This window comes from Miniopterus natalensis, chromosome 9 (genome assembly GCF_054644295.1).
Source record: "Miniopterus natalensis isolate mMinNat1 chromosome 9, mMinNat1.hap1, whole genome shotgun sequence".
NCBI classification, from domain to species: domain Eukaryota; kingdom Metazoa; phylum Chordata; class Mammalia; order Chiroptera; family Miniopteridae; genus Miniopterus; species Miniopterus natalensis.
In genome coordinates, this window is record NC_142089.1 from 21687395 (window position 1) to 21697812 (window position 10418).

Consider the following 10418-nt stretch of genomic DNA (forward strand, 5'->3'; position numbering starts at 1 on the left):
GGTCCGTGTCCATTCTCCCTGTCTTTGCAAAAACAGTGTGTTATGCTAGAAAAGGACAGGCCTTGGCATTCAGAAAGTCCTCAGTTCAAATCTTAGTTCTACCCCTTGCTAATGGTATGTTTCTAAGTCTCAGTTTTCTCATCTGTAAAATGTGGGTCAACAGTACTTATTTTATAAAATTGTTAGGAAAATTAATACAAAACTATATTAAAGCTCCTGACGTAGTAACTAACACATAGCAGGCGCTCCACAGATGCCAGGTATCGTATGCTCTCCCCACTGCTACTTCCAGAATAATAGGAGTCCTCATTCTTTAGCTCTAAGAGCCTCAGCTTTGCCTGGTGCCCCAACTGCCCATCATGGAAGTAACTTTCAGTGGCCCAATACTAAGGAAGTCAAAGGGAGCCAAGAAGGGGAGCTGTGGCAAGGGCTGGTGCTCACAGAATCCCTGCAGCAGCACTACAAACCTGTTCTCATTTGAGAACATGATTACAAACTGTGGTTCACATTTCGTATGGCATTAATATGACAGTTCAGCTAATTAGGAGTTACTGGGACTTCTGTAGCCTGTTCTGGAACCTAACCACAATTTATAACTTTGTTTTAAGTAGAAAATGCTCCCAAAGAGTTCCTAACAAAGACCACTGTAAACTCTTCTTAAACTGGAGATTACCTCCCATCCTCCTTCATGAAGCATGTGGGCCTATAAGAAAGAGAAATAAATGAACATTCACGGAACAACCATGATGCACCAGACACTGTGCTAAATGTTTTATGCTTAGAGTGCTCTGTATTTATATATGAGTAAATCTCATTTCATCTTCACCAAATACAATGAGATATTTTTATTTCAATTTTACAAAACTGGTAACAGAGCAACCTGCCCAAGGCCACATACTATATATATCAAAACAAAGATAGAACCCAGGTCTAAATTATCCCTGTCCAAATCACAGAAGAAATGATTTTAAGAATAAGCTCGGTTTAAATAAGAGAAAGACATGAAAACACAAGTTTTCTCCAGTGTTCTACAATAGCAAAATTTTAGCAATACCCAAAAGGCACAGCCTATATAAAGTGTAAATCTGAGACCTGTTATTCCTGCAGCACCATGTTAGAAAACCAATATGTACACAAAACCACCCTGTCCCTTTTCCAGGCCAGCAAGCCTCAGTGAGGGATTTGCTGATGACCAGGGAGAGGTATGTAACACACATGCAGGCATGCAGGGGACAGCTGGGGGACAGCGCTACAACAGCTTCATCTGGTGGTAAACAGAAAACGCTTCCAGCCCTGGATTCCTACAGAACCTGACACATATGGCCTCCAGCAGTCTCCCTACTGGATTCCAAGTGCTCAGGGCAGGAACTGTTTCTTTCCTGATATCTGACAAAAGTACTCAATACGTAAAGGCTCGTGAAAAGAATGAATGGATCTTTAACTCTAGAATTTCAACCAAAACCAGTCTCTGTCTGTCCTAGTTCTCAATGGGAATTCTGCGGGAGTTCAGAAGGAACCTGTACAGAAATATAATAATAATATGCAAAGACTGAAAGTGGGCGGTTCCCCTCTGGGAAAGCCTGTACTATCCTAGTTTGAGTGGATCATTCCACAGCCTGAAGGACTGACAATGAGGAATGATATAAGAAGTAAGTCTCCCAAAGTAAAGGAGCCATTGCATAAAGGCTCCGAAACACTGGAGTCAAATTTCCCCCCTTTGCCCAGCCGGGAGTGGCTCAGCAGTTGAGCATCCACCTAGATCCAGGAGATTGCGGTCTGACTCCCGGTCAGGGCACATGCCTGGGTTGCCGTCTCCATCCCCAGTCGGGGGCGTGCAGGACACAGCCGATTAATGACTCTCTCATCATTGATGTTTCTATCTCTTTCTCCTCCTCTCCCTTCCATTCTCTGAAATAAAGATATATTAAAAAAAAAAAATTTCCCCCCTTTCTCAATCATTGCACTGGATTACTTTGGTACATGAAGAACATACTTGGTATATGATTGCTGGCTTTCTCCATACTTCTTGGCCAACTATTTAGCAGAAAAGTGACAAAGTCAGTTAGTCACAGGGGCAGGGAGGCTGGGGGGGACAGCGCTACAACAGGCGAGGTGTATATTATGTTCACCAATGTGTTTCAACAGAGATGAACAGGTACCTAAACAATCTGGCAGGTTCTCAGGAAGGGCATAGATGCAGGTTTGGGAAACCATGCACTGCATGAACCAACTAAAGAAAACACAACTTAGAAACCCAGAGTAGAAAGACCTTAAAGGAGCTACTCTTAAAAATGCTGATCTCAAGCAGAATGACAATATTTTAATTGGAAATTTTTCAAAGCTACCAAATCAACAGATATGCGTAGTAAAACAGCAAGTATGAGAAGATGATACATGAAATTAGAGTCAGAATGACCAGTGTCCCTGTGGAAGGAAAAGACAGTATCTGTAGCAAGGTTCTGGTTGGTTTATTCTTGCACAAGGCAAGCATGAGGAAAAACAATGAAGCACCATCATGTGCCACTTAATGATGGGGATACATTCTGAGAAATGTATCCTTCGGCGATTTCTTTGTTGGCAAACATCACAGAGTGCACTTACACAAACCTAGAAGGTCTAACCTACTGCAGACCTAGGCGAAATGGTATAGCCTATTGTTCCTAGGATATAAACCTATATAGCATGTTACTATACAAAACAACATGAGAGTAAATCAAGCACAAGAGAAAGTGATGCAATCAAGATATACAGTAAACACGAGATGTGTGAGGCTGCTGCTGGCCTAACGCAGCATACTGTTTTACAGCAAACTTGGTTTTTAGTAGAAAGAACACACTCTAAAATAACAATAAAAAGCATACTATAGTAAATACATAAACCAGTAACATAGTAATTTATTATCATTATCAAGTACTATGTACTGTACATCATTATATGTGCTATACTTTTATATGACTGGCTGTGCAGGTTTGTTTACTCCAGTATCACCACAAACACGTAATGCTTTGCTCTAGGACGCTACCATGGCTAGGACATTACTAGATGATAGGAATTTTTCAGCTCCATTATAATCTCTCTTTTTTTAAATTTAATGGTGTGACATTGGTTAATGAAATTACACAGGTTTCAGGTATTCAATTCTACAACACACCGCTGCTCCATTATAATCTTATGGAACCACCACTGTATATGGCTCTGTTGACAGGCCCGGCTTGACAGAAACATTGTTATGTGGCACATGACTAATAGGTAAGCCAACTACCCACTACAGAAAGCAATGGAACAATCAGGGGTAAACAGGAAATTCAGGCTAAAATCTGACTCAGGAAATAAGCTGCTTAAGAAACCAAGAAGACTAACTAGTTTTCAAATGATTAGATTTCTCAAGAGTAACACCTGGGCATGGGAGATGGAGACAGAGACTAAGTTTTGAAAAAGAGGGAGCGGAAGTAAAGAATCATGAAGAGTGTTATCAAACAGTTATAAACATTGGTCTCTTCGGCCAATTAAATAAATTTAAATACCAAAAAAATAAAATCACTGTTAAAGCAAAAGCTAAAGTAAGAGGGTGCTTCAGGAAGGCAAGTCTCTTGAATGCCCAGTCACTTAGCAAGATTTTAAAAGACTAAAAGCCACTGCTGCTTCTCTCTCAATCCCCAACCAACTCCACACCTATTGATTTCAAAAACAGTATACAGCACCCTGGCAGGTGTGGCTCAAGGTTAGAGCACTGAAGGGTCACAGGTTCGATTTTTGGTCAAGGGCACATATCTGGGTTGCAGGTCTAATTCCTGAGCCCGTTCGAGGTGAGTGTGGGAGGCAACTAATCGATGTGTCTCTCTCACATTGACGTTTCTCTCTGTCTCTTTCTCTCTCTACCCCCCCTTTCCCTTCCATTCTCTCTAGGGGAATCAATGGAAAAATATCATTGGGTGAGGATTAACAACAACAAAACAGTTTACAGAATCTTCCACGTAGGTCTCATGGATAGAATGGAAAAATGTGGAGAGAGGAAAGTCCAATGAGCTAAATCCACAGTAGACTGAACAAGGTGCTCATAATACCCTTGACCTTGTCCTATTCAACATGATTATCAATGACCTGAGTCATGAATGGTAAACCAGGCCTGCAAGTAGTACAGAGTGGGCTAGTGGCAGCTCCTATCACTCACTGCATAATCATTCCCTCCCTGCCACATCCCCTTCTGCCTAGATCAGCATATCCCAAAACGTGTTCCCCAAAACACTGACCCTGGTAATGACACTGAAAAATACTTAACCAAGTTAAAAACATTTGGAGAATTCTGCCTTTCCTTCCTTCTTGGTTATTAACACCTCAAAAGCTCTGAGAAACCCTGTAATAAACAAACCTCTGTCCTAATTTAACTTAATGTTTCCCTAACATTTGCTCTTGAAACACTTTCACTAGTAATCATTAACATCGATTGGCCCTGAGCTATGTCAGATTTTCTGTGCTAAAAAAATGATTCAGTCCCCTTAAGTTACTACTGCCTTAACACTCTTCTTCCTCCAACTACCATATAAAAAAACACAAAAAACCTGACACTTCCTGCCTCCTGTTTCCTTACCACCCACTCACTTCTACATCGCTCAAAATCTGGCTTCAGCCCCAGGGCTTTACTGAGTCTTCTCATGATGTGATCAACTGCACAGAGAGCAGAACTAATGGCTTCTCTTGGGCCCCTCAATTCCTCTGCAGGGTCACAGAGAAATATTCACACTTCCTGCAACTCTCTTCCCTCAGCTTCCACAGCACTGCATTCCACCCATCCCTTTATGTGATCTATGGTTCCTCTTTCTCTTTCTAACCCTTACATTCTCAGGTCAACTCTTACTTCTCCCTTGAGTAAACTGCCCACAGTTTGAACTATTGCCCCTTCACAGATCCACAATTCTAATCCCAACCCATTTCCTCGACTCCCAATTCACATTTCCAATGGGCTTCTCAACTTGTTCACTTTACTTTTCTCAAGGACTATGCATTCAACATACTCCAACCAAACTCATCAATTTCCCCACAAGCTTTCTCCCGTTCTTGTCTTCTTGATTTCTGTTATGGAATTGCCATTCCCAGAGAGTGCAAGGGCCAGCAGAGGTAGCTGCTTTCTCCTCAGCATGCACACAGCACTATGAATATGCCTGTTAAAGTACCTATCACAGTTGACTCTAACTGCTCGGCTCACTACCTAGAATTAAAGTTGTGTGAATCATCTGTGAGGCCCCTGTGCTAAGACACAGAAGAAACGCAACACACTTGGAAAACTGGATGAGTCCTTTGAATCACCCAATTCATGGCTCATACTTCACACTCTAATATCATACCAAGTTCTCCTATACTTCAAGAAAAGCTCTGGCCTTTCCACATACAAGGCCACTATCCTTCACCAGACGCAAATGAAACCCCAAACCTAAACTACAACTATCTCCTGACTGGGCAATCAAGCTACCACTGCTACCAGAGCAATCTTTCTAAAATGCGACTCTAACTACATCACTCCTTGCTCAAATACCTTCAGTGGTTTCCCTCTGGTTCCAGAATACAGTCCAAACTCCTTAGCATGGTATCACTGCCTTCCATGTCTGGATCTCTACTATCTTACCATCTTTATCTTTTACTACTCCCTGTGTTCTAGTCCAGGGGTAGGCACACTACAGCTAGTGGGCCAAATCCAGCCCACTGCCCATTTTGTAAATAAAGTTTTATTGGAACATAACCAATTGATATTTTGGGCTACATAATTCTTTGTTGTGGGGGGCTGGCTGGGAGTATGACGTCACCGTTACTAAAATACAGACTATATATTAATTGTAGTACAGTGTCCAGATTAAAAATAAGAATCACACAGTATTCAGTGCTAGTTGACTTGCAATTGTGAGACTGTGCTCAATTATGAATTTTAAGAGGAATTTGGAAAACTGGAATTTATACAATCAAAGGAGAGCAGGCTGATGAGAAACAAGGGGAAAATGTTGTAAGAGGAATCTTTAAATAAACGGAGGTGTTTAGCCTGTACGGGGAAAGATCAAGAGACCTCCACAATCTTTAAATATCTGATGGGTTGTCCTGTGAGAGGAAGGTTTAATTTGCTGTTGTTCAGGAAGGCAGAACTAGAAAGAGTAGGCAGCAACTGCAGGAAGACAGATTTTGGCTCTATACAAGTAAAAGCTTTCTAACAATCAGAGCTAGCCAACAAATCTATTAGGCTGAGCCATGAAACACTGTGCTCTCATCATTCTGGAAGTGTTCAAACGAGACCAGATGAACTGATGTCAGAGATGCTACAGAGAGACTCCTGCATGGGGTAAGGAGGTAGGACAAGATGGTCTCTCTAGGGCTCCTTCCAGCTCTGAGATCCTAAGGCTAGCAAAGGAAAAGCCATATGCCATGAATAATAAAATCCCCCAGTTTCAAGACCTTAATTACAAGAAAAAACTATTCTGCCAAACAATTTACCCTATGTCTATTTGGTAACATTTTACATTTAGTCCCTGGCATTGAAGCTACCAGTGATCTATTTTTTCTAATTGACCTTCAATTAGTTCCTGGATAATGTATAACACTACCTTTACGCCACATCTTTTATTCTAATAATCACCACTAGTACAATGTTTTACACTTTCCAAAGCATTGAGACATGCATTACCTTATTCACATTAGCTAAATATAAGCATGAAAACTTATTTTAGATAACCTGCTCTCATTTAGTGTCTCTTGCCTGAATTTCTTATGAAAGACAGCCTTTATTATTCATTAAACATCCACTAAAAAAGCATATTCCAGCAGACTCATCTCCAAAACAAATCATTTACATATAACCCAGAGGTAAGCCAGGTCTAGTCATTTCAGCATCAAAAATATAGATTTGCCTCAATGAAATTTCTTTTATTTATGATTTGGGGAGGAAAATTTGTAAAATTATAATTTAGTTTTCCCAAATTTCAATGTAAGCTTCCAAACCAAAAGTTCCAGAAAGCAGTCACAACAAAACGTGAAGCATATGTACGACTGACAAGCAAAGCCACTGTAGGTCCTCATTCCAGGGATTCCTTTACCTCCCCAGCTAAAATTGCCAACAAGAGTTGTGTAAGGACTTTCCCCAAAGCCAAACTGAGCCCTCAGCCGCTGATTTACTTACTTCTTTCCGTTTCGTTTCTGGACATTCCGACTGCAGAGTGAGGGTTGCACCTTCGATATTTCTTGGCATGGGCGTGGAACCAGGGTTTATTGTTAAATGAATCTGATCTGGTGAGATAATGTGTTGCACATAACCCTGGGACATTGCTTCATGATCTATTAGATGAAAGCCCTCTTCACCCCCTACTAGAAAAGGCAAGGGTTCTCCGCACTGTCCATCATCTTCTTCATCCTCCAAAGTGCCAGGGTCCTGCTCAATAAGAACAGTTGTCCTATCATAAACAGTTCCAGATGAGGAAGGCACCAGTCCGTTTTTATCCACAAACCTGAGCATCCTGTCATCGGGGGTCAGCTCATCTTCCTCTGCCTCAAAGTAGATGACGTTGTTGTCTGGACTGTGTTCCCCCATGGTTCAATTGTGCTCAGCCCAATTGTGAGAAATGGAGAGGTGATGACCTGTCTGCAACAGAACAAAGCCAGAGTTAGTGACACCACAGGATCTCGGGACCTTCTCAGCAACCACAGGGTTCTTTTTTCCTCTCATTTCAAGAGCAAGTCAAAGTAAATGAAAAATCATCTTCCCTGGGAATAATTTTTTAAGTTTTACTTTGAAACCATCAAGTCATTTTAAAAGCAATGCCTTTTTAAAAAAATTGAAGTAATGAGTAGAAGTTCACGAGACCTTCCAAATGTGCTGCACTGCCAAACAATTTGAAGGTTGGCCAACATACCTAACGGGGATAAAGGGGCAAAATGCTTCAAGTCTGAGTTGCTATAAATCTTAAAAGTAAGGAAACCCCACTCAAATATAGCCCCAAATCAGACCAAGAGGCAGAGCAGTCTACAAATGGAAGGAGCAAAGTTTTGGAGGCAGTGTCACCTACCCACAAATTCCATCTTTGCCACTTACTACTTGGGGAATTTTTCTGTGCATTTTTCTAATGCGTAAGGTAGGACTGGTAATTCCTGTTCTCTCACAGTTATGTGGAGTAAAAGAGATAATGTACATTAAAGCAATAGTAAAGGAAACAAGTGTGAATTCATTCCCTCCTTCCTAGAACAGATGTTTCAGCTTCTGAGTAGAGGGGCTGATTTCTAATCAGGCATATCTAATGAAAATAATTTTATCTGTTTATGCCCTAAAACAATCTGGTATCCAGCAAAAGTATCTCTTGTATAGTGCGCTCTCTGCAGTGAGGGAATGATGGGTCTTATTTCTGTTTCTAGTGTCCCTAGCACAGTACACTGACGCTAGGAGTTCAGGAGATGTCAGTTAAATGAATGAAAGACCCGCAGATACACTCTCTTGGGGGAAATAACAAACCTGAATCTTTCCTGTTTTGGAACAGTGATTCCTCATTTACCTGCAAACACAGAGGTTCTACAAATTTTAGTCTAGCAGGCAGAAGAGAGAATTTAAAAATAATCACGTCACTTTTAGTTTTCAGTCTGGATTTGCACTTTATCTTTCTCTTCTGCTCTGGATTAGAAAGTGAACCTCTTACGTAGTGGGGCAGCTAGACAGAGAGAGAGTTACCAGACACAGGCCAAGGGATCGGATCCGGGAAGAGCCCGCCCGACCTCTTGCTCTGGCTTACGCAACCCGGTAGATGCACATTTCGCTGCATCTGAGAGGAGAGCAGAGCACCGGGGCCCCACTGGGCTGCCCAGGCACCTTCGACAGCCAAGCTGAGACCAACTGTCCGAAACAAACAAGACCAGGAGGTTTGAGGATGGCAGACGAGGAGTACAAACAGAGCACCCCAGAGAGGAGGCTGGGAAAGAAACCTGTCTGGAAAAGCTCCCAGCCAGGGCCACACGGAAACATCTTAAGACAGGCTGGGGGGCTCCAAGCCTGGCGAAGAGGGGCAGGGTCCGGGTCTCCATGGAAACAGGAGAGGGGGGCTGGATACCCATCCCCATGGAAACGGAGGAGGGGTGGGGTCCCTATGGTGACCGGACAGGGGTCCCTACTGGGAAATTCTTCAGGAGGGAGCCTAAGTCCCGCGCCCCCAGGGAAGCCCCCAGCCCAAGCCGCGTCTAGTTTCGCCTTTTACCTCCGCGGCTCCCGGCAACGGCGGCAGCGGCAGCTTCTCCCCTCCCCAGCGGCACCATGATTGCCTCCACCTTCCCCAAACGTCACTTCCGCTTCCGCTTTCCGGAGGAAGGAGGAGAGACCCGTTCCACCTCCCCCTGGCACTTCTGGTTGGTTTAGGGGGTGTAGGGGCTGAGCTGGAGCCTCCAATCGGCGAGCGGGGAGGGTGGGGCCCTGGGAGACGTTGCGGGACGGTGAGTTTGTCGCGCGCGTTCGTCCCGCGCAGGGAAGTGCGCGCCGCTTCCGCCGCCCGCAGGGAGTGGGGGTTACTCCCGCGGCACCAGACGCATGGTCGGGGGACTGAAGCCCTGCGCTAATCCAAAGGAGCCTCAGTGCGGCTCGCGCTGGCCGCCTTCGCCACGGCAGCCACAAACGCGACCGAAAGGACCACGCACGGTTAGGTATCCGAATCCCGTCTGGAACCCGCAAAGGGAGCGTGGAAGGCTGTGACGCTCCCGCCATTTCTCTCTGGGGCCCCAGCAAAGTTCAGATATAGGCAGGAGGGTCCGAGAAAGAAGATTGAACCCACATGGCGGAACGAGGGAGTACCCCAAGCCCAGCCCGAGCCCGCCGCCGCCCCTTCCCCCTCGCGTAGGCCCTTAAGCAGCACAGCTCCCTCACGCTCCCGCCCAGCTCCGTCCAACTTTTCCCCAGGCCGAGGAAGGTCGGCTCCCAGCCGTACTCGCGCCGGGGGCCAGCCAACGCCACCTACTGGCCACCCCCTTCCTTTAACCGTTCACGTCGTCATCCTACTGGCTGATACCTAAATCACATTTTACACTTCCAAGGAGTGGTTCAGGTCCCAAGAAGCGACTTTGATTATGCCTTCATTATGCTCCCGTCTTTTCTAAATCCTTGGAAGACCTCGCTGTTAGTACCTCCCAGCAGTCACCGCCTGTTTTTCCCGTAAGCTACTTCTATGGAATATTCAAAGTGCAACCACCTCCAGAGACTAACTAGAACAGGGGTCAAAGGGTTCAGGCCATGCTTGTACCATCTCTTGCTTGAAAAATGTTGAATAGTGACTGTACCCACCAGATGCCAGGCAAATAGCTCTTTGGCCCCTGACCAGCTGCCCCAATGCTTAAGCTGCAAAAGTCTAGCTGCAAAGAACTGCCATCTCTTAAGAAATACACACACACACACACAAAGAAAAACACAAACCACC

General features: G+C 44.2%; 1 protein-coding gene across 1 annotated transcript in view; it reads right to left on the minus strand.

Annotated features, from left to right (window-relative positions):
• The window catches only part of MTF1 (metal regulatory transcription factor 1), a 39133-nt gene extending 29877 nt beyond the window's left edge, over positions 1 to 9256 (minus strand). The window contains exons 1-2 of the mRNA XM_016218646.2: positions 9213 to 9256; positions 7157 to 7615 (exon numbers count right to left, since the gene is read on the minus strand). Coding sequence (XP_016074132.2) covers positions 7157 to 7564 — 408 coding nt within the window. The 5' untranslated portion in view covers positions 7565 to 7615; positions 9213 to 9256. The remainder of the gene's footprint in view (positions 1 to 7156; positions 7616 to 9212) is intronic.
• Between the last annotated feature and the right edge of the window lie 1162 nt (positions 9257 to 10418).